This window comes from Oryzias latipes, chromosome 11 (genome assembly GCF_002234675.1).
Source record: "Oryzias latipes chromosome 11, ASM223467v1".
Lineage (NCBI taxonomy): Eukaryota > Metazoa > Chordata > Actinopteri > Beloniformes > Adrianichthyidae > Oryzias > Oryzias latipes.
Window position 1 is genome coordinate 24,133,244 of NC_019869.2, and position 24,501 is coordinate 24,157,744.

The 24,501-nt window shown below is 45.1% G+C and overlaps 2 protein-coding genes across 2 annotated transcripts; both read left to right on the forward strand.

Annotated features, from left to right (window-relative positions):
- Nucleotides 1-853: 853 nt before the first annotated feature.
- On the forward strand, nucleotides 854-5,079 carry olgpcpr-gamma (G protein coupled progestin receptor gamma). The gene is given in 2 exon segments (NM_001201493.1): nucleotides 854-944; nucleotides 3,620-5,079. A coding segment is annotated over 1 exon segment (1,059 nt). The 5' UTR covers nucleotides 854-944; nucleotides 3,620-3,642; the 3' UTR covers nucleotides 4,702-5,079.
- Nucleotides 5,080-13,367: 8,288 nt separating this feature from the next.
- Nucleotides 13,368-20,381, forward strand: sh3bgrl3 (SH3 domain binding glutamate rich protein like 3). Its single transcript, XM_004074248.4, has 3 exons — nucleotides 13,368-13,491; nucleotides 14,655-14,822; nucleotides 18,963-20,381. The coding sequence occupies exons 1-3, from the start codon at nucleotides 13,447-13,449 to the stop codon at nucleotides 19,026-19,028; spliced, it is 279 nt and encodes a 92-aa protein (XP_004074296.1). The 5' UTR covers nucleotides 13,368-13,446; the 3' UTR covers nucleotides 19,029-20,381.
- Nucleotides 20,382-24,501: the final 4,120 nt, after the last annotated feature.

Genomic DNA, 24,501 nt, shown 5'->3' on the forward strand with positions numbered 1-24,501 from the left:
ACTTCCGGTGTAGTTTTTCAAAGTAAAACGCAAAAGGACGGTTGATTGAAATCACTTTGTTGAAAGGCATGTTGGGTGGGGTGGGGGGCTTTTTGAATTTGTCTTCCATTAAAATAGCAAACTCATATTAAAATACGGAGGATTTATACCCACTAACTGAAAAAACAGAGAATTTTACTGAAATTTAGACTGTAGATATGAAAAATTAGTATTAGTATTTGGTCAAACTAAATTGGTATTCTCAATGTAAAATTAATAATAATAATAACGTGAGGCACCACTTTTAGAATAAAGGTCCAGGCTGTCTTTCTGCTTTATGCATAACCTACATTAATTCTAGGGAAAAATGTAAAATTTACAGTATTTTAAACCAATTTTAACAACAAGGTTTGCTGGAATATATACACACATACATACATACACTGACAAAAAAAGGAAAACACGTTTTGGACATATTTTAAAATTTAAAGTTCAAAGTAAAATATATATATATATATATATATATATATATATATATATATATATATATATATATATATATATATATATATATATATATATATATATATATATATATATATATATATATATATATATATATATATATTTACAAATGCATAAACCATTAAAGATAAATCAGGACTCTAAAGAAGAAAAATTACAAACATCAAATTATAGGCCACTGTGTTCAACGAGAAAAAATAATTTAAAAAAATTTTCTGTCATACCCTCTAACAAATTATGTGATTTTTTGTTTCCCCGGATATTTTTGTCTGTTTAGTTGCGTTGAAACGCTTATAAAAACTCTTGTTTTGAAAGGGAAGCTTTAACTTCCGGTGACGCTACAACTGCGCTTGATGCAAACCGTCAAAAGATCAATCTGTTGATCGGAGTCTGCTGGACGCGCAGGGAGGAAGAGGAAGAGGACGAACCCGGCTCCTCAGGTAGGACAGCTAAAGCCCTCACGGCCAGAAACGTCTCTTTGAAGGATGGAACAAGTTCCGGTCCGGCTGAACAAGTTTTCTCGCGCGCCTCGGCTCTTCTGCCGCGCGCGAGCAAGCAATCAGTTATCAATTAAGGCGACAGAAGCCGAATGAGGTCTTTATAACGCAGGAAAACGACAGAGCGGCGTAAAGAAGCGACGGGTTTCCTTCGTGGAGGGGAGGGGTTTGTCTGGATGCCCACAAAAAACACGCTTTTCAGTTCAGGTTCACGTGCGCAGCGCAGCGCAGGAGGCGCGCGGGCGGGAAATAAAAGAACATCAGATTATATGTTCGTGTTCAATGTTCTGTGAGAACGTGAGTAGAGAATGGAGGAGTGTTTCGTTTTTATGCCCAAGATTTCCATCCAAACAGTTCTGTGGAGGCAGCAGAAGCTCCAGATTGTTTATTAAATAAAGCTTTGTGAAGGAAACCGGTCCAACAGTTTACATTCCACGACCATAAGTGTGAAAGGGTTTACAGCCTCTGTTTTTGCTTGTTGGGGTTCTTGTAGAAGTGCTGTACCAGAGCTTTGTTCTTCCAGAGCAGCTGCTGAGCAACTTTCTTACTACAACCTTTAAGGATTAAGGAAATATTGAAGGAGATCTCTTCTTTACATCAAAGTCTGTGGCCAACACAATATTAGATCTGCTTCTTCTTCTAGATTCTTCTAGATCTTGTTCTTGAAAGGGCTTTTACCCCATGGTGTTCACACCAGACGAGCAGGGAGGGGCTTCTTCTTCTGCCACTAGCCGCGGTTTCATGGGCAGAATATCTTGATCGGATCAATGGTCGGGTTAAAATTCACCCGTGCACATGGGATCAGAAAACCTTTTTCTGATTAGAACAAACGTTCCCATGGCTCACACTTTCGGTCGGAATGAATCATTTGTGCATGCGCAGTAGTGCTTCAAAAACCCGGATGAGGAAGTAGGTCCCGTTCTAAACAAACAGCTGCCACAGACATTTATTTTATGCTGCAGCTCGGTAACATAGACGATCTTCCAAACGTGCTTTTATTAATGTCATGAATAGTATGAAGCGGCTGTTCGCTCATCGTTTTATTTAATCCGTCTGATCAGTGCTGGAAGAAGGGTTAGGACAGGCTATAAACACAGGCTAACAGCCTGATGGACACAAAATCCAGAACCATGAAACCCAGCAATCTGCATCTTGGCTGCACGTAAATTTCTGGGAATAACATCAGTCTTTATTTTGTCGGGACACAACTGGAAACACAAATCTACGTGATTGAACGATTCTAAGGACTGAGCGGCATTTATTTCTGCTTTCGCTGCGTGAGCTGGCGGTTCCTCCTGAGTCCTGTAGCCGCTAACCCAGAGCGGCGGGACGGCTTGCATTCTGAATTCTCCCACACATAACAAAACAACAAAAAACGCACACGTAACAAAGCATCCTCCTCCCAGTTATTAATCCAGCTGTTCTGCTCACTCGGGTGCCAGTGGACCGAGTGAGCGTCGGGGGGCGCGAAGCGCTCCTTCCCCGCATCTCCCTCGTGAGGGGTGAAAGAGAAGGGAGAGCCAGCGGGGCGAGAGCCGGTGGGGCGTCCGCAGAGCAGCTGGTCGGTCCCGTATGCGCTCCAGATCTTTCTCTCAGCGAAACACCGTCTATGCGTGACGTAAACCAGAGCAGTAGTGACACACGATCGGAATGACCGTTTACATGCTCCACGATCGGACAAACGATCGGTATAACCCACCTATCTCGATCGGAAAGAAATTTTGATCCGAACGAGTCTGACCGGGGCAGAGTATTCCGAATGGCGCGTTTACATGACGCATTTTCTTTCCGATCAGGCGTTCTTCCCGATTACTTTTGCCCATGTAAACGCGGCTACTGTTAACTAACACATGTCCACCACACACTGTTGGAAGATTTGGGAGATTTGCTCCGCTTCGATATTTTTCACGAGGCTTGTTGCGAAATGTGGAAGCGCTGCAAGCCTCGCAAATCCTGCTCCCGGCTTTTTCTTTCAAGCTACGTTCACGACGCCCACGGCAACACGGATTCAAGCGGCCACTCCCATTGAAAACTTATGCTTGTAAATGGGCGTTGCTATTGAAAGTTGCCAGTTAAACCAGTTTGAACTTTGACCATCAATCAGGGACTCAGATTTGGAAGTGATGCATGGATTTGGTTTATCTGGTGATCCAGACGTGACGACGAGCCTGACGATGTCTGTGTTTGTTTTTTAAAGAAATACAAACCAAGGCCACTCCCCTGACATCCATATCTGCCATTGCCGAGACACTATCAATGAACCAAACCGTTTCCATTTCGCGCCCAAATCGCAACATTTGCACCGCTTTGACATTACACACCAAGCGGCTTCCAACTGTAGGTGGCAGTCATGCGCTAGTAAAAAGTAACAAAAGAAAAAGAGGAAGCCCCTCCCTTCTTGTCCAGTGTGAACACCATGGACTAAACATGCGTTCTTGAATGTGCGTCTAGTTCTGGGCGTGTCCGTTGCTTCGGGATGTTTTTAGCTGATCTGAATCGACTTTGATGAATTTATCATGTTTGGTCCCTTCAATGATATCATAAACCACAAATATATAATGTTTGAATAGACGTAATCCTCCTGACATTAACTTGAGTTTACTCCTGGAACTCCTCAGGACCCCCAACCCTGCAGCGCGCCATGGCCACCATTGTGATGGAGAGCATTGGGCGAGTGTTCATCAGCCTGCAGCAGATCCGGCAGCTTCCCCGCATGCTGACCCAAGCTGCGCCCTCCATGCCGGGCACCTTGAGGGACACAGAGGTCCCCTTCTACTTTAGGGAACGGTACGTCCACTATGGCTACAGACCTTTGGACCAGAATTGGCGCTATTACTTCCTGTCCATGTTCCAGCGCCACAACGAGACCATTAACGTGTGGACCCACCTGCTGGCCTTCCTGGTGTTCCTGGTGAAGTTTCACCAGCTGTCTGAGACTGTGGATTTTGTCAGCGACTCTCATTCGTGGCCCCTACTCGTCCTGGTCCTGTCCTCTCTGACATACTCGGCGCTCAGCGCCGCGGCTCATTTGCTGGGAGGCAAATCTGAGCTCTGCCACTACTGCTTCTTCTTCCTGGACTACGTCGGGGTGGCGCAGTACCAGTACGGCAGTGCTGTGGTGCATTATTACTTCGCCGTAGAGGAGGGTCTGCACCAACGGGTGAGTGGGATCTTCCTGCCTGTTGCCGCCCTCCTCAGCTGCCTGTCCTGCCTGGGGTGCTGCTATGGCAAATACTGCAACCACAGCCTACCGCCGTGGGTTCGTAAGGTGTGCCAGGTGGTGCCTTCAACGCTGGCCTACGTCTGGGACAGCAGTCCCGTCGCATGGAGACTGTGGGCGTGGTCCAGCAACGACCCCGCCGTCGTCTACCACTTCGGTCAGGTGGCCTTCTTTCTCAGCTGTGCCTTCTTTTTCACCTTCCCCGTGCTGGAGCGCCTCCTGCCGGGGCGCTGCGATTTCCTGGGCCACAGTCACCAGCTGTTCCACGTTTTGCTGAGTTGCTGCACATGGTGCCAGATCCACGGCTCCTACCTGGATTACGTGGGTCGTCGGGAGTTGTACCAGCGGCTGCACCGCGGCTGGGAGGCCGCTTTTGCCGTGGGGCTGTACGTGGTCACCTTCGGTGGCTGCGCCGCCATTGCTGCCGTAATGCTGCAGAAAGTCAAGCATGTTCTTCAGCCCCAAAGTAAATCCAAATGAAAAACGGAAAAGGGAGGATGAGCAAGTCATGACGCTAACCGGAAGGCTTGCTGGTCAAAGAGCCTCATGAAAGGATTTCTTACTCTTAACGGCATGGAGGAAAGTTTATTCTTAGTTAACAAATTTAAATTACATTCAGGATTTTCATTGTTTTAAAGTAAAAAATTAACAATCGATAAATCCGAGAAGCGCACAGAGGAATTTGAGTTCTTTTAGAGCAGCTGATGTCTTTCGTTGCTGAATCTGTCGGCCTGCTGAACATACAAGAATTTCAGATCTGTCCAAAAAAGACTTTCACTAAACATTTCACTTAAAAGGTTGATAAAAACAGGTTGGTTAATTATGCTGTGATTTCTTTGATAAAAGCTTCTGGATAAATCCAAAAGTTTCACTTCGGTCTCACCTTTAGATTTGGTGTGAAGGAGAAGCACACACACTTACACACACACACACACTTACACGCACACACCCACCCACACACACACACGCACACACCCACACACACACACACACACACGTTAAACATTTTTATAAATACAGACAGTAGAACTTAGTAAATGTAGTTAAAATGATAAAAAAACTCAATGTGTTCAAGTTTTTATATAGTACACAGATTTATGTGGATTTTGAAACAGCAAATCTGACTTTTTTTGAGGTGACGTCCTTTTTAAAATCCTGAAACAGGCAGCAGATTTTTCAGCTGGATTTGTTATTTTTGGGGAAAGAAAAATGTAGAAAAGCTGCTAGAATGTACAAGTATTTATTTTGAGTACTAAAGTCACTACTTTTCTTGGTATTTTTAAAAGGGAAAAGTTTAATTTAATTTTGTTGTCAGATTTTTTTTAAAAGTTCCAACATTATTGTTGGTAAAATCTCACATTATTGTGAAAGATGGAGACCTGCCGTTTCACTGCAGCGATGTGTTTTTTTTTGTTGTTTTTTTTAGAAAAAGTGCTCTTGTGTTTCAGAAGCTGAGGGGGCAGTGACTCCTGCCCCTGAGCACAGCAGGTACCTGCCCTGGTTCTTGGAGTTTTCGGGTTTTGAATGTGTGAATATTATGGATTTAGTCAAGGGAGCAGTTGTGAAAGCTGAGAGCTGGTTTCCTCCGGCTGCAACGCTCTTACAGAGAAGTTGCAGCAGGAAGACGAAGTGATGAGCAAACTCTGGTGGAGGCCGGCGGGGAGCGACCCAAACAGAGAAGGTCTCATGCATGTTAAACAGCTAGGAGCTTCACGCTGAAACCCAGCTGACCCCAAAGCACACCAACATTCTGCTGAAGCAACACGGCGTCCCGACGCCCCGCAGGGCAGGAAGCCAGGTTTAGGGGGATCGACTTAACAGGAAGAACCTGAGGAGATCTTGTGGCCGGTGAAGCTGGGAATGCTGGGAAATGAGGCCATCGTCCATGAGCAAAGACACGTCCGTTATTACCAATGACATAGGCTAGAGTTGCGTCTGCAAAGGTGGACGCCATATTGGATGCAATATAATAATAATGCAGTAGAACTCATTGGTTATGACAGTCATGAAAGAGGACCTGGATGACAGCTGAGGAGCTGTCTCAAAAAGTGCATGGAGACATTTTTCAAAAACTACCTGAAAGGATATTTACGGATGGATTTTCTGTCATTTGTTTGCTCTTAGTTTTTTTTCTACAATAAGCAAAGATCTGCAACAAAATGAGGGAACGTCAGAGGAGCCTCTGTCGCTCTCAGTCCTTACGGATCCTGAGTTTAAACCCAATCGACAGCAGATTTCTGTTTCAGTAACCCTCAACCTGAAAATGTCAGCGGATCAGAGAGATTTCAGTTGGAAGTCCTTCCCACAGTGTGATGTCTCAAACAGAAACCGATCTTTTCCTTCCTGATTCACGACAAGGCTTTCAAACGGCGTCTGAATCCACTGTGGTTTCATACATGACCTCAAACAGATTTCCACATTCAAGAACCTGTAGAAGTGTTTTATGATGAAACCATGTCACAGAGAGGGTTTGTTCCTCACTAGGGATCAAATGAAAACGGTTCTAGTTTAGTAAAGTATGCTAGAACTCAGATCTGTAAATCTGATTTCAGCTCTTCTGCTGCAGTGCCATCACTGAAACATCAGATTATCTTCTCATTCCTCGTAGCTTTACTTTACTGCCAGGAGCCTTAACATTAAATAGAAGCTTTACCTTTGGGACCACGACCGTAGACCTATAAAGTGTGTTTTTGACACAAACTCTGTGCTTTCTGATTGTCTGACCGTTACATGAATGTACTAAACTCCTGCACTGGTCGTCTCTGCCTTTGTTCTATTAAAGTTCAAAGTATTAAACTTTGAAAGACTATTCTTCAGTGTGTTGGTTCATACTAGGTGGAGCGCCCCCTGGAGGACAGAACACTGCAGCTGTTTTGTGTGTGAAGAAGCATCACCTTTAAAAGTGACTGTTGTTGCATCACAAAGGAGGTTCTGGCAAAAGTAATAATGTATAAAAATGTCTTTTCCTTACATCTGTTTTTAATGGAAAATGAAGCTTCAAATACAACTCTGGGCCTAGAGGGACTCCTCCCCTGTCCTGTTCTAAAGGCTGGACACACCTGAACCAGGTAATCAGTCATGAGGAGAGGTTGGATATCATGCCCTCAAGGCCGGGAGTTTCCCTTTTCTTACCAGGCTCTAATCCAAATTGTTCCCATGTGTGAGTGTGTGTGGGGAAGTGATTGTGTGGCCATGTGAGAGTGTACCCCACCTTTGCCCACCAGTAGCCGGGAGAGGCTCCAGAAATCCCCTGACACCAAAAGAGACATACCGCCTTAAGAACATCCATCCATTAGACATACGTGATGGTGTTACCAGGGGAGGATGGGGTTGTAGGGAGTCGATTTATTCAGCTCTGTTTGTTTGTGCACCTTTCAGCTTTTCCCTTTAGGGGTCGGCGTGACACACACTTAGCTTTTCCCAAAAGTCCTTGTTGGAAGCAATAGCAGAGTTTATGCTACAAACTTGGAGAATGCATATCAGCGCTAAGCTTTCAGAATCTGCTGGAAATATCTTAGATTGTACAAATGGTCAGAGTTACGGTAATTCAGAAAATGTGTGTTGTTTCCTGTCACTAGTGACAGCTCCTGTGTTAAAGGATTGAAACAAATATGACCCCAGACAAATGTAAACATCTATAATGTTCCTTGGCAAATATTGACAGAAAAATTACAGATTTATCTGTTAGTTTGCAATTGAACGGAACGCTTAGTAAAAAAACATTACTAGGAAGACCATTTATTCTATTAGGAAGACCTTTACTGAAGGAGGTGCCAGGAATTTACAGAGACGAACCAACCCCCCCCCCCCCCCTTATATTTCTGAAGGGGGAGGCAGCAACCAGCAATTGGAAAGCATGGCCCACCCCCCCACCTCTCCTCATTTGGATCAAAATACCGCTTTGGGGTGTTTTTTGTGAATAAATAACATTATAGTACTCTTTTATTTTTATTTTTTTCAAACTTTTATTTTTTAAATTTTTGTCAACCACCACATACACAACAAGACAGTACATAAAAAAGACATAATCAAAAGCAAACAAGCAAAGAGGAGAACCAGCCCCTATATCCCAGCAATATGGGAAAAAGAAAGAAATGTATACATAAGTAAAAAAAAAAGGTAAAATAAAATGAAAACAGCCGGAGAAAAGAAAAACCAGTTCCAGGCAGGATGTGTTGGGTACATCAAAGGTTTTCTATCGCAATCCATTAACAATTTAAGGGGTGTCTTAAGCTGGATATGCAATGAAGTGAATAAATAAAATACAGCAGACGAAAAGAAAGTACGCTTCTACACAAATGCTCCTATCATAATGGCAGAAATGTTCACATTAATATAGTCAAGGATATAGTACACTTTAAAGTTTATAAAAGTTGATTTGGCATGATATAGGCCTTTCAGACACTGATTTATGGATTTGACTGCCCCCCCCGGTGCTAACCACCCCTGTCCCAGTAATGAAGTGCAGTTAGTGCTTGATGACTTGCATCTCCTTCTTCGGGAGCATCTCAGTCTGAATCTGACCGAATCTCCACTAATCATCCAAAATATTAGTTAAACATCAAAATGTTTAAGAGTTTTAGGCATAGCAACACGTGTGCCTGACAGCTCCTGAGGGTTTCTACTCTCAGTTTGCCTCAGTCTGAACAGACCCGTCCTCTGTCTGTGGGACGCCTTCGTCTCTCGGGCTTTGGCTCCACTGAGGCTTTTGGGGGGGGGGGGGGGGGGTCTTCATGTTAAAGGAGCATAAGCGTGACCTCTCCATGCAGCTGGACCTCTGCTGCACTGCAGACATGCAGCTCTGCTCTGTGCACGCTTGATGCGAAGAAGCTCAACGTGACGGCTCATCTCAAAGACCGTCTCAAAGGGAAAACCGTCCCCATGGCAACCTGTGGCGCCGTCTCCCTGGAGCCAGGCTTCAGCTCTGATCTACATTCATGTCAGGCTCACATGGTGGTAATTTGCAAAGCAGACTGAGTCTGTGCTGTCCGCTGGTTTGCAGCGAGCAGCATCCTCTCAGCTCCTCTGAGCTAAAGTCTTGTCTTGATGGTCAGATTTTTGACTGAGGCGGCATCAGGAGTTCTTCACTCAGGCACACGCTCTTGTTTTTAGAATTAAGCATACAAGGCCCTGCATGCATTTATAAGATTTTACCTTCATAGAGCGGAACATGCACAGATTATCACATCAGTTGCAGCAAATCATTTCTCTAAGTTCACATAAGTTTTTTTTTGCTGAAATTTCTTTTACCCATAAAAGGGTTTTTTATTAACGGATTAACCCTTGTGCTATCCTAGGCACTTTACCATTGGGAGTGGGGTCATCTAGACCCACTAGACAGTGCTCTGAAGCTTTTTTCTTCAATGATTTGTGATCTTCACTGGTGTCCATGGATTACATGAAATCTTTCCACCTTTATCCACCTTTGTCATGGTAGGGAGAACACATCAATGGTCATCTTGACCCCATAGGATATCACAAGGGTTAAAGAAGGAAGAGTGAGCTGGAATCCGAACCAAACGATGATCAGACTGATTCTCCTTTAGTGTTTCTAAGCCAGTTCAGCTCCTCTCTGCTCCTGGTCAGATTAGAGGTTGAAGGCTGATCTTACGGATCAAACAGATGATTAAAATGATGCTGAAGGCAGACTAGGGAAATCTGAAGCCTTAAACTCAGTGAGTCCAGGTTTGATGAAGGCCTGAGACTGGTGGGAGAGGAAGACTGTGAGGAGGACCAAATGTCAAACAAACGAGGAAGATCCTCCATTCAAAACATTGAAGGAGTTTCAGATTCAGAAAATAGTTGTAGGGGAATAATCTTCACCTGTGGAAAGTAGAGGTTAAGGTCTAGAAGAAAACGTATTTTAAGATAAATGTGTGAACAGCCGTCAATCACCATCAATCTATCTTTAAAAATCATCTGAAATATGAATATGTTGGATACCAGCAGGCATTCAAATGCAGCTGCACTCCCCCCAGACTGATGAGGGAAGTGTCCGGCTGTTTTGACCACTAGAGGGCACTAAAGAAATCTTTAAAGTCCCACTCTGATCATCTTTTGATCCATTTTCAAAGTGTTCTCAGTGGTCTTTTTATTATGATGTGTTGTTTTCTAGGACATAGTTTCTGCAGAGCAGCAGCAGTTCATTAAAATTCACCTCTGAGTTGTGGGCACGACATTTGACTGGATTAACCCCGTACCCCTTTCCCCTCCAGTTACTAAGAGCTCTCTGTTTACACTCTCTCCTGCTAGCTTCCAGCCCATCACACCCCCAACCTAACATTAGCGGTGCAACAAAAATGGTGAGCAGTATCAGAGCTATCCAGCCGTACAGTTTAGATCCAGATTCCAGCTCAGACGAGGAAAACAAAGCCGTCACATATGTGCCCTTTCTCTGACATCACTTTTTTGTATGCTTCCGGATTTACAACAATTTGAATAAATGAATACTCAGAAATGCAATTTTAATCTTTATTTTTCTTGTCTATGCCCTCCACCATCAGAAAAATGCCACAGGAACAAGTTAAAAACACCATTTTCATTGAGGTGGGTCTTTAAATGAAGCTCTTCTGTAGCCATCTTCATCCATTTGATCTCTAAATGTTGTGATGCTGGCCTCCACAAACCCAGGCCTACACAGGTGACTGATTTGACTCCTGGGTTTAAACAGACAGTCATGTGGAAAAAGTTTTAGTTTTAATGTTCTGTAATCAGGCAGCTTTCAGGGAAAGAAGTATCACCTGAAAAACGTCTTTCTCCAACAGTTTGATAATAACTGTTTGCATCATTTATTAAATCTCTTCTTTCCTTACCCATTTTTGAGAGAAAGAAAACTGTGAAGTCCTGAATAAGTTACAGATTCACCAAGCCCTTTCCAAGAATCTTTTTGGTGTTAAAGGCTCGTCTGTGGGTCAGGTCCCTCTGCTGCCCTCTAGTGTTGTCAAAGGCTCACTGCAGTGAGGTAAACTGGTGTTTTCCAGTAGGTTTGCTGCCTTCAGTCTGAAACGGAGACAAGATCAGTGATCCCACTCGTAGCGTGGACACATTTCCCTCTCTGAGGGCTTTTGCTGTGTGTGCTGCTGTAACCTGACCCAGTATTCAGCAAATCCCCGGCATCAGCCGAATGGTTGGACTCGCTCCCACATTCTTCCCATCCAGCTCTCAATGGGAGTCACACAGCCTGCTTCAGCTCCTGTAATTCAATTTCCTCTCAGCTCAGCGAACCCAAACGAGGCTCGAAACGCCTACAGCTACAGCGCAAACAACCATTCTCAAAGTGTGTGTGTGGGGACACACACATGGACAGGAGATCTATACAAAGCCAAAGTTCTGCAAAGAACAAATAAAGTTTCGAATGAAGTATACAGAAGACTTCAAAGGTCATTTAAACAATTGCAAAACCACAAAACACCAAGAAAGGAATGAAAATGTGAGAACTGAGGGAGAGAATGAGCTGTGTGACCTCTGGACCACACCCTGATCAGACGCAGATGTTCCTGAGTTGCTTGAACCTTTTCTTGATGTTGAGATTAGCTGGAGGCTCCCAGGTCATGTCAGGGGCCCACAGAGGCTTTTTCACCCTAATCGATTTATCTGCAATCTCCCTCCAACATACTGAACCAGAAACTTTAGATTTTGTCTGAAAACCCTTTTTGCTATAAAGTCGACGAACATGCTGAAGGCAAAGCTACGTGTTATCTATAAACACATTCCTGTGCTCGGGTTGAACCACACAGGAAACGGAGCCAACGGGTACAACAAACAAACAAACACACACATAAATAAACAAAAACATTTCTCATAAAGTTGTGTTCGGTCCTCGTGAAGCAAGCAAGCCAATATGAAACGCACCAGTTTCTGTTCCTGATTTAATTTCAGAATAAGAGGCAGACCTTTTGAAATTTTATTTTTTGATCACATCCTTTTTCAAATAATCCATACTTAAAGTTTTTTGTATATACAAAAAAAACAAAACAGAATAATATTGAAAAATCAAAACAAACAAAAATTAAAGCAAAAAAAAAAATTTCAAGAAGAAAATGACAGATCCAGTATCCCTCAAATTGAATATTAATAGTACATGCAGGTCATTTCTTTCATTTCTTTGAATCATAAATTGCAAATTATTTGGAAAATAGTTTTTGGTTTACACAATTAATTAAAATATAGGAGTCCTGGCTGGGGGACCTGAACCAGAACACCAGTGGGGGGCCTTTCTGTGTGGAGTTTGCATGTTCTCCCCGTGCATGCGTGGGTTTTCTCCGGCTTCCTCCCACCGTCCAAAAACATGCTTCAGAGGTTCACTGGTTACTCTAAAGAAGATGAATGAATAATAATAAATAATTCTGTCCATGTTTATGAATTTCATTTCACAATCATGCTAATGTGGAACATAGTGCAATTGCTGTAAACATTTCAAATAAGAACTTCTTTGCATACAGGTAAGATCAAAATTAGATTAAATGAGACAAATAATTGTTAGCTGTTATGTCTTATATTTTCACTAATGATTAATTCATAAGCAGCTTTTTTGTTGTTTAATCTGAGATCAGATGAGTTTTTCAGAGATGAGCTCATTCAGTCATTTTTAAGCCATCTTTATCTTTTGGTATTAAGAACAACATTTATTCAAATTAATATTTTAGATTAAATGTAGGATCCGACTCTGAGCAGTCAAACATGAAATCTTCTATAGAAAACAAGAGAATAAAACATCTTTTAAGCAGAAATGTACATTTATGAATTGATTGGTGACTAACTCGATTTACTTAATACAACATTTTGCACTAATGACTGACAGAAAAAAGGCCATATTCAAAACATGACTTGTGTTAAACTGATGAAAATCACATAATAATTATAATAATACATTTTATTTAGAAAGAATGTGCTTTACATTTTGAAAATAAATCTCAAAGCGCTATGGTTAAAATTGTAATAAAATGTGTGATGATTAAGATTTAAGCAGAAGTATAGTTAACTTAATTGAATTATTAAATTAAACTTAAATTAATTTTGTCTGGTAGGGGCTGTGAGATACTGTAATTGTATCTGTAAATCCCTTAAATGTAAATAATGTCAATAGAAAATATTGTCCCTTTTGGGAGGCTTTTATTTTGACAGCAACACTTGTCAGGCCCCTTTCCGGTGAAAACAGTTCATTTTGACCGGAACCAGAGGAACAGCTTTCAGGCGGAACCACACAAGCAAAGTGGACTCGGAGCCATGGGGATCAAGCTGTACTACACCACCGTGACCGCCTCCCGGACGGTGAGTCCCGCGGACGTCAGCCTTAACGTCGCCGTGCTTTGACTCGGTCCTCTGCGGCAGCAGCGAGCGGAGCTGCGGTCCAGCAGACACACCCAGCAGCTTCCTCCGAACCGACTCACCGGGCCTGCGCGGGTCTGCCTCCGAGTCAGGGCGGTTGTTCGGCGGCAGGTGCGCGGAGGGATACCCCGAAGTTCATCAGTTCCTTTCACCGGAGCCGCGCTTTTTGCTGCCGCCTGTCGGGTTTTAGCGCGGTCGGAAGGCGGTACCGGTTCAACACACACACACGTGTTTAACCGAACCGAGATGGTACCGAGCTACGATTTTAAAAGCGCTTTAAATCGGAGTGGAGAGGTCACACTTCCGGTTCCTCAGTCTGTCATAATCTGTGTGCGCCAAAATAAACCCGGTTTTTATATAAAAAACACAAATAAAAAGAGAGGAATGTAGAAAGAAAGAAGACTCTTCAACAATGCAGAGAAACGATGAAGATAATTGACTTAAAACGAGGATAATATACGACATTTAATCACGAACTTTTCCTAAACTTTGTGCATTTAGAGCTAAAGTTTAACTACATTTAGAAGCCAGGGCGCTGACATGATGTGAGCATTCAGGACCGAGTTCTGGGTTCTGGGTTGTTGTCCTACAGCATCTGGTGTTCATCAATGGTGTGTGTGTGTGTTTGTGTGTGTGTGCTCCTGCAGCATCATCATCTCAAAAATGAGAAAAATGTCAGCATTGTGGCCTTAAATGAGGATTGTTTGGGTTTTTTCAGTCCTCAGTGTTTGTGATCCACAGCCCAGCGTGACCCGTTGTGCAGATTTATGGTCTGTTTGGACTTTAACTGTGGACGGCTTTCATTCAAACTCATTTCTGTCACGACGTTGTGAAACTCTGCAGTTGTCTGGCAGCTTTCAGGAAGATGAAGCGGTTCCTCTCCAGTTTGAGGATGTAAAGCTTTCCTGACGGTTGGGACGTGGCCGTCTGCACGCTTCTTCCACTTCCTGCTGGGCTTGTCGCCCCCCCCCGGTCATAAAGATAGCAGACTGCTCGCATGTCTGTGAATCATCTCCCAGCAGTTACAGATACACGGCGCCGCGCTTTGGGTTGGGCGGGGGTCCGTTTTCGTTGGGTGGCGTCTGACCTCGGCTCCTGTTCTGCAGGTGAAGTCCCAGCAGGCAGAGATGATGCGGATCCTGGACAGCAAAAGCATCCGGTACGAGCTCATCGACATCTCTGTGGGGGGGGAGCTGCGAGATGAGATGAGAAGCAAGGCGGGAGACCCCACAGCCGTCCCCCCCCAGCTCTTCAACGAGGACCAGTACTGCGGGGTGAGGAGACACTTCGCAACAGGCCGTGTTGCCGGTTTGACGCGGCTGCTGCTGTTTGGGGAGACGGCGTCTACTTAAAAATACAGGCGTCCTCACCGCCGCCCGCCGGGTTCAGATCACGACGGTTTTAAACACCAGAAGACGCGGTTTTCTGTCTTTAGAAACCCTGACAAGCATCAGTCTGAAACTCTGTGAGGTCTTTGGCCTTTAGATACGCTTCACAAGGCTTTTAAATACCACACATTTGTGGTTTTGTCACTGTGTTGGGTTGTGTCTCCTGACCCAGAGGTCTGCAGCCTCCAGCGCTAAAACGACCATTTGGGCCACTAAGCTAAACCAAGTGAGAGCTGCAAGGTTCCACTTCAACGTTTAGAAAATATATGTTCATTTATAAAAATGTAGCTTTTAAAGATTTACAACAGTGTTATATCGTTCTATGAAACTCAAGTTGAACTTCTTTTACATCAAACAGCAGCAAATACTAGTTCCTTTCAAAATAAAATACACCCTGCAGCAGATTCACTTTAATAAAAAAATGCATGAAACACAGCATGTTCTCTATCATGCATCCTTTTTTATTTTCATTTTTTATACCATTGCATATGAACACGACAACATTGGTGTAAATTTTATACACATGCATGCAGTTCTACAGTCAAAGACCTTTGCCTCTGATGTGCAGCAGATCAGATAACGCACTTTAAGCTCCTAAAAAATAACTGACAGTATATTCAATGTTTAACCACCATCAGTTATCGGATGAGTTAAGAATCTAAACGGGAAACTCAAATGTTAGCTTGTGTCTTCAAAGCTGCAGACCTACAATGGAGGGACGAAGAACTGCATGAGGCTCCAGAGCCTCAGTGGAGGAATTCAGGCGGTGCTTTTTATTCTGATCCTCACACTTGTGAGGAAAATCCACACAAGTGACATTTGATAGAAATGTGTTGATTCTTTGTAGTTTCTGACTTTTAATGTCAATCAAATCCAACAACAGCTTTTGATCCAAACCTCCTGCTCTGACAGCGTTCAACTTCCACCTTTTATGTCCAGTTTACGTTTAAAATTAGTGGAAGCAGAAACGTTTGACTTCCCTCATGTATTCATACATATTTATGATGAGATAAATGGCACAAAAGGAGAAATGGCATCCATATAAAGTCACCAGAAAAGGAAAAAAACATGTTTTTAGACTCCAAAAAGACAGATTTAATATTTGGATCAGTGTTTTTTCTCATGGTCGGTCTCTGTAAGAGTTTTACCGCTTCAAAAAATTTTACACAAATCAAAGAAAATTGTTGAATTCTGTTTAGGGAAACTCGGATTGTTTTTTTTTTTATTGGAGATTTTGGACTCTCAGAACATGGTTCCATCCATGTGCGTAGAGCCGCACATGTAAAGTGGACCGGTCCGTCCGGGGCTGTACGTAGAGCCGCACATGTAAAGTGGACCGGTCCGTCCGGGGCTGTACATAGAGCCGCACGTGTAAAGTGGACCGGTCCGTCCGGGGCTGTACATAGAGCCGCACGTGTAAAGTGGACCGGTCCGTCCGGGGCTGTACATAGAGCCGCACGTGTAAAGTGGACCGGTCCGTCTGGGGCTGTACATAGAGCCGCACATGTAAAGTGGACCGGTCCGTCCGGGGCTGTACATAGAGCCGCACATGTAAAGTGGACCGGTCCGTCCGGGGCTGTACATAGAGCCGCACGTGTAAAGTGGACCGGTCCGTCCGGGGCTGTACGTAGAGCCGCACATGTAAAGTGGACCGGTCCGTCCGGGGCTGTACATAGAGCCGCACGTGTAAAGTGGACCGGTCCGTCCGGGGCTGTACATAGAGCCGCACGTGTAAAGTGGACCGGTCCGTCTGGGGCTGTACATAGAGCCGCACATGTAAAGTGGACCGGTCCGTCCGGGGCTGTACGTAGAGCCGCACATGTAAAGTGGACCGGTCCGTCCGGGGCTGTACATAGAGCCGCACGTGTAAAGTGGACCGGTCCGTCCGGGGCTGTACATAGAGCCGCACGTGTAAAGTGGACCGGTCCGTCCGGGGCTGTACATAGAGCCGCACGTGTAAAGTGGACCGGTCCGTCTGGGGCTGTACATAGAGCCGCACATGTAAAGTGGACCGGTCCGTCCGGGGCTGTACATAGAGCCGCACATGTAAAGTGGACCGGTCCGTCCGGGGCTGTACATAGAGCCGCACGTGTAAAGTGGACCGGTCCGTCCGGGGCTGTACGTAGAGCCGCACATGTAAAGTGGACCGGTCCGTCCGGGGCTGTACATAGAGCCGCACGTGTAAAGTGGACCGGTCCGTCCGGGGCTGTACATAGAGCCGCACGTGTAAAGTGGACCGGTCCGTCTGGGGCTGTACATAGAGCCGCACATGTAAAGTGGACCGGTCCGTCCGGGGCTGTACATAGAGCCGCACGTGTAAAGTGGACCGGTCCGTCCGGGGCTGTACGTAGAGCCGCACATGTAAAGTGGACCGGTCCGTCCGGGGCTGTACATAGAGCCGCACATGTAAAGTGGACCGGTCCGTCCGGGGCTGTACATAGAGCCGCACGTGTAAAGTGGACCGGTCCGTCCGGGGCTGTACATAGAGCCGCACGTGTAAAGTGGACCGGTCCGTCCGGGGCTGTACATAGAGCCGCACGTGTAAAGTGGACCGGTCCGCAGGACCGTCGGCTTCCTGCCAGGAATTGTGTTGCTGAAGCTGTTCAGTGAGAAACGGAGGCTCATCCTGGATCCCAGCACTCCGGGCCAAGCTCACGCTTTGAAGGAGGGGAAGAATGAAGGCGTGCAGCGGAAACCTGATGCTACTGTGCGGATCGGTTCCCCCTCATGGGGGGGTCAGGATCTCTGGTGGTACTCGAGCCTCGTCTGCTCTGAGCGGAAATCCTTCTGATGGTTTTTGTAGCTCAGCTTTTTAGTTTGGAGGTTCTTGAGAAGAATTTGAGGCAGAGCCTCTATCCGAGGAAGAATCCTCCTCCTCCTCCTCCCCCACACCCTTCTGTGATCTAACCTGACATAAAGCACCTCGACGAAGAATGCAGGCACCGTGTTCCAGAAGGCCTGCTGTGATGGGCTGCATGGCATAAACACAGTAAACATTTGGTGACAAGTTGGTGATCAAATGACCATTAGAAAACTTCTAAAATGAGATCAATCCATAACTGATCATGGAAAATGAGATCTGGATTGAGACATGGTAGGTTTATTTTACTATCATTCCAGTCCAATGTGTGGAAACACTTTGATTTTAGCAAAGACATGTGACCATCCAGAATGTTCTAGTAATGGAAAAGGGGCTGTAAGCGCTTTACTACCTTCCTCAAAGGCCCAAAACTTAAAAATATCTAAATAATGTTGGTCTTTTAGTTTAAAATCTTTAAGCATGCAGTGATTATATATCTGTCCCAAAATGACAGTTGCTCTTGCAAACACACACAAAATTCAATAAATAAATGACAGTTTAGAAAGAACATTATTTTATTTGGTTTCTGTGAAGTTTACATGGAATTGCATTTTATTAAACTGGTGGGGGTAAAATTTTCAACTAATTTACTTGAATGTTATTGAAAACTTTTAGGAAAACAGCTGCAACTTCAAATTTTCTGTGCCTCAATTATTACAGACAATGCATGTGAGGCTGTAATCAATACGCCAATGTTTTAAATCTGTGGTTGCTGGTGTGCCGCAGGATTTTTGTCAAGGAAAAAGTGGACCTTGACTCAAAGTTTGAAAAGAAAACCACTGCTCTAAACCAGAGGCCCTCGAATCCAGGCCTGGAGGGCCGGTGTCCTACATGTTTTCCAACCAACCTGCCATTGAAGCTCCTTAGTGGCTAAACACACATGATCCAGGTAATCAGCGGCAAATAAGGGGGGGTTTCTGGAAAACCATCAGGACACCAGACCTCAAGGTCTGGATTTGGGGATCCCTGCTAAAGCATCAGAGCTCTGATGCTTTGGGCTAATAAAGAACAGCAACATCTGGTGGCCAGAAGACGTAAAAGCAACGTGATAATGTGGAGAAACAGTCTGTCAGAGTAGAAGACATCTTTGCTTTAGACTTATTTCAGCTGGAAGTCCCAACTGGAATCATTTCTCTGTTTTCATGTGACGTTTTCCTTTTTTGCAGAATTATGAAATGTTTGCAGAGGCTGTGGAGGCAGACTCGGTGGAACAGTTTCTGAAGCTGGCCTGAAGGAGAAGAAGGTAGCAGGACAGTCTTCCTCTCTGCCCCGACTCCCCCCACCCTGCAGGGGCTCCACTTCCCGTCCTTCTGCCCCACTGGCTCCTCCACTTTCAACGCCAAAATGAAGAATGCCAAAAATCCAGCTGTTCAGACGACGCGCATTCCCCTCCTGCACCCCTGGCCTCTGCACATGTCTCAGTTTCCTGTGTCACTTCTTTGTAAACCAGGGTCACTTCCTGCTCCTAGTCTGCGGCGAGTCCACGCGCTCTGAAAAAGTGCAGTAATTAGGTCGACTCATCTCAGCTGTGGCCACGTGATCGCTGCAGAATAAACTAATCCATCTGATAACATCCAACCCAGAATCTGTGGAAACGCACCTCCAGTTCCTCCTTCAGGTGCTCAAATGCTTCATGAGGAACGATCACAGGGGCAAATCATGCTCATTAATCTGGGTTATTAGTCACGAGAAGCAAGAAAACTCATCTCCAATCTTGATCATGTTTAATGTTTCCTTATTAAAGCTCCACAAAAACTCATTGAACACACAGAAAGTCATGTTTACCTCTGAAACAGGGATTTGTGTTTCCATTAACTTCTTTCAAACGGCTGAGGGGTTAAATTTCAAAGATTTTTCTCCAATTATGAAGTTGTGTCAGAAAGGAAGTTTATTTTGAAAATTCCATCCAGCAGTGGAGTTTGAAACCCCTCTCACTCTCAGATGATGTTGCACAAAAAAGGGAACATTTTTCTCCAATCACGTGAAGTCTTAAGGTCCTTGTTCAAACTGTGATGGGAACAATAATTTCAGCGGATTTTTTTTCAAAATAAAAGCATTTGACCAGATGAGTCGTGTTGATGTCCTGTAGAGTTGGCGTGTTCTATTCACATTTGGTGCCAACAGAGTGTATCTGTCTGTGCCGCTGTAGTGTTAACGTTACGACATGCTGCTCTTGCCCCCAGTGACCGAGCAGGGATGCCGAAGTGAAAATGATCTGAAGAATCCATGCATTTATGAGGTTACCCAGCAGTCTTGAGGGAACGGCACGTTTGGACCTACGCCGGTTATGGAGCTCAGCTCAGACGAAATGTTTCTGTGCAGTCTTAAGCAGCTTTTCCCGCCCAATCGTCTGTGTGCTTTGATTTGGGAGCTCCTGTGATGTTCTGTAGCTGTCTGCTTGTTGTTGATTGTGTTCTCACGATGAATCTTTGTAAAGACATTCCAGTGGTTCACTTTGGCTTTGCTTTTGGACCAACCTCCTTCGACCAAAACAGAAAAACAAAGGAGAAAATGGGGGGGGGGAAAAGATGCAGTTGTCTTCCAAGAAGATTGATTCATGGATTAAAAAAAAAATACTAAAAAATTGAGTCTGTGTGGTTCTTTTGTTGAGGTCTTTGTTGGCGTGCAGCAGTATCTGGACATATTCCTCGAATAAATGTGGAATCTTTCCTAATAGTGCAGACATCTGCCTGAATCATGCCTCTTCATTTACAAGTGGGTGGGATGTCAGGACTGGTGTGGTTTCCTCAGAAGCCACTGCTCTGCGTGTTCCTGCTACTGCCTGAGGATCTGCAGGAACAACACAGCAGCTTTTTGTTTTTCCATGCAGACATTCTTGGGTTAAGGTCAAAAGATTTTTGTTTTGTGAAAAAAAAAACTGCATATGTTAAATGTGTACTTTTATTTTGAAATGAAATGACCCTGGTGCACAGCTTTAGTGCTTTGTTCCACCATTAGGAAGTGAACCATTGCTAGAACACTACAAAAGTGGAGGGCACTTATGGAGGGCAGTGGTGGTGCTGCCCTCCATAAGTTTGGGTTTGGAGAATCATTTGTCAATTGGATTAAAATATTATATCACAACCCCAATGCATCAGTCATATCTAATAGACAGACTTCCAACAGGTTTTTTCTTTGAAGAGGAACTAGACAGGGTTGCCCACTCTCCCCCTCTCTTTTTGCAATATTTATCGAGCCTCTAGCTGCAGCAATAAGACAGAATGAGAGTATTAAAGGAATTAAAACCAAACACAGCCAACATAAAATTAGTCTTTATGCAGATGACAAATTACTATTTTTAAATAATTCACGTTCTGTAAATGAATCAGCAACACTTTATTAATGAACTCTCCTCCATAATCAGACTACCGTACTCAATTAATTGGAATAAATCTGTTTTATTATCACTGAACAGCAATGCGAAGCAAAGATTCTCGATACCAATTAAATCAGGCAATATCAAATATCTAGGTATTTATTTACACCCCAAATTAACAGAACTGGTGCAGCTAAACCACACCCCACTTTGGGGGATGGGACCCCTGGGCTGAGGAGACCTGAGCCCTATGCGGGGGGCTGTTTGACCACCGGGGAACAGTTCGTCTTATAATCTCTTATTAGGGTGATGGGGGAGGGGGGGGGGTCAGCCAGCGATGCACCTTGGGGTGAAGAGCCACTTGGCATTGTTCCATTGTTCCCCCTCCCATGGTTGCCGTATGGACTAGCCCCCCCCCCCCCTCGGTTTTATTTGCACCTTAGACATGTAGGGCCCTTGGTGGTGGTGGTGGGGGGGGGGGTGCTTGGACATCACTGCCAGCAAGCAGCAGATGTCCTTTTAGCGCAGGGGTGGACAATTCCAGGCCTCGAGGGCCGGTGTGTCTGCATGATTTCCACATACTCTTCCCCTACTCATGGCTGATTACCTGGTTCAGGTGTATCCAGCCAATCAGAACATGCCAGAGCAGGGTATGCTGGAAAACATGCAGGACTGCGGCCCTCAGTGCCCACCTCTGTTTTAGCGCCTTACCCACCAATTTTAACTGCACCGTAGACATTTAGGGCCCCTTGGTGGGGAGGGTGATGGGACATCACTGTGAGTAATCAGGAGATGTCTCCTCAGTGCCCTACCCACCAATTTTAACTGCACCCCCTTAGTACACACACCCTTTAACCCTCAAAATATACACTCCATTACAAACACACATACATGCACACACACACCCCCTCACAAACACACACACATGCATTTCACAAGGAAGGTGGGACCTCAGACCATCTGTCCCCTACCCCATCCCTGGTAGGGGGTATTGGGCCCTTGGCAACGGCGGCTGTGTCCCCTGGGTGCTGGCTATGGGCCCGGCAGCTCTCTCTCCACGCAGGGAGAGGGATCCCTGATCTCTCTGGCAAGGCCAAGATCCGGGGATAACATTACATCTGAGCCTGGGGGTGTCCGTGTCCCTGTGGTGTGGGTTCTGGTCCTTGCCCCTGAGCGCTGGGCTTCGCCAAATTTCCAACTGTGGGCGGACCTGGTCGGGCCATGTTTACAACACTTCCTGTGGACCCCCCCTTCTCCTGGGTGTCCTCCTCCTGGGTGAGGATGGCTGGCCCCTGCCCTGCTCTCTCCTGGACCAACCATGGTTGGTCGGGGGGTGGCTGCCTAGAGCGCGGGGCGGGTCTCCTTTTGGGGGTCCTGGCTCATACCTGGGGTTGGGGTGGGGGGATGCCCAGAACTCCTGGGTGGTGATGAGGTGCTCGTCTGGGGCTGTGGACCCCTTCTGGGGTGGGGTCCCATTTTGGGCCCTCCTGGCGCGGCGGGGGGCTGCTCTCCGGGTTGGGCTGGAGCTTGCACTCTCTGTCCCCTCATGCCTCCCTGCTCTCTGGCTTTGGGGGCCCCTGTTGTGGTCCTGCTGGCCCCGACCTCGGTGACGGATGTGATCACCCGGGGGGCGGTTGTTCTCTATCTGCTGCTGTGTAGGTGTTAGGGGGTGCTGGCTGCCGCTGCTGCTGTGGTGGGGGTCTTGGTGTGGGGATGGCTGGGAAACCTCCCCCCCACCTCTTTTTACATTCTCTCCTCCATTTTAGAAGAACATAAACACTCACTTGAGCACAGGTGTTAGCTCACCTTTGCACTAATATTTTGCGTGATTGAATGGAGAATTTTCAAAAATGTTTGAAAACGTAAAAAGACGGGGGAGAGAAATATATTTTTTGTTTTAATATGGTTTCTGTAGGAGGAAAAACAAAACACAAACATTCTTAATGTTTTCCAATGCTGTAAGAATGTGTAGAATAAATATTATAACGCCTAGCAGGTACGTCACTTGTAGCGGGAAATACGGGAACCACGCTGTCAACAAGTTGAGATGTCAATCACCTGGCAGCGCTGGAGAACTGTCCGTGTCCAATACACCGCACAACTCCATACAGTCTCAGAGAGGAGGAGGCAGAAAGAGAAGCTGAGGGCGCAGTCTCCTTTCCAGCATAATAAGCCCATTTATTTTGAACACACCACATTAAACATTGCACAGGAGTCATCAACCTCTCCCCTCCCACACTCATTGTGCAACATAAAGAAACAACATAACAGGAAGAATAAACTAAGGTGGAACAACAAAACTGCCATGTGAAAAGAAATGTGGGCAAACAGAAACGCTCCTGCTGAGCCCTAATTACATCAGGAGACCGCATCCCACAATCCCCTGCTGCTAACAGACCTAATATGCACAAGACCGCCACTACAATATTAAATTTCAACATTTCTGTCAACGAAGATTTGCGTCATAGCCTGCAACACACTTTTTTACCAGCAGGGCAGCGGACCGCTAGGCAGGTGGCTGATGTAAATCGAACCACCGTCAGTTCCAACTACCCCTGGCTGCAGCCTGCAGAATTGCTCAGCCAGGGCTTACTCGTTAGTTCCGTGCATTGCTTGATGAAGTTGAAAGCGAATATTCTGATCTCCTGCTACACGACAAAGTCCAATGGCTGTCCAGGGGTGACGTTTTGCGTCACTTTGTCGTCTGTTTCGAACACGTGAAAACGTTCCTGAAAAGCAAAGACCTGAACTACCCACAACTGGAAGACACTGTGGCTCGAATAGCTGCACTTTTTGGTGGATATGACTGTGACAAACCACCTAAACGAGCTGAAGGAAAGTCTACAGGCGCCGCAAATGCTTGAAGCTGTTCTGTCATTCAAGCGCAAGCTGACTGTCTTTGCCAGAGATGTACAGCCAAACAAGAGGACGCTGCTGTTTTACCCTTGCACTGACTTGCTTGGCATTTGCACAGAATTCAAACTTAACTGTATTAATTTGATTTTATATACTTTACCTTTTCAAAAGGCTGCTGTTTTCTTTTTTATAAACGCAGGCTGCATTTTATTGCACTCTGTTTAGTTCCCAGAGAGGGGCATGGCAGGCACGTTCCATTTTGTTGTTTTTTGTTCGAATCCTCAAAAAAAAAATGAAATCAAAAATCGGATTTCGTTATTTTATTTCTTTAATTTTATCAAAGCAATGAAACATAATTCAGTGATATTGTAATGAAGTTAAACTTGCACAACAGAGCAGTCAGGTGACGCGTCGTTCTCCGCAGAATGCACTGCAGGGAAAATAAACATTTGATGGTTAATGCTAATTATGTATTTGTAACAACTTAGTCATTTTGATAGTAGGCTAATATAGCTAATATAGATACATATCGC

Bases quoted from the DNA above. Each gene is read 5' to 3' on its own strand.
- sh3bgrl3 (XM_004074248.4), top strand. From the start codon at position 13,447: ATGGGGATCAAGCTGTACTACACCACCGTGACCGCCTCCCGGACG. The intron at 13,492-14,654 runs GTGAGTCCCGCG...CCTGTTCTGCAG, and splicing joins CCGTGACCGCCTCCCGGACG to GTGAAGTCCCAGCAGGCAGA. The intron at 14,823-18,962 runs GTGAGGAGACAC...CCTTTTTTGCAG, and splicing joins ACGAGGACCAGTACTGCGGG to AATTATGAAATGTTTGCAGA.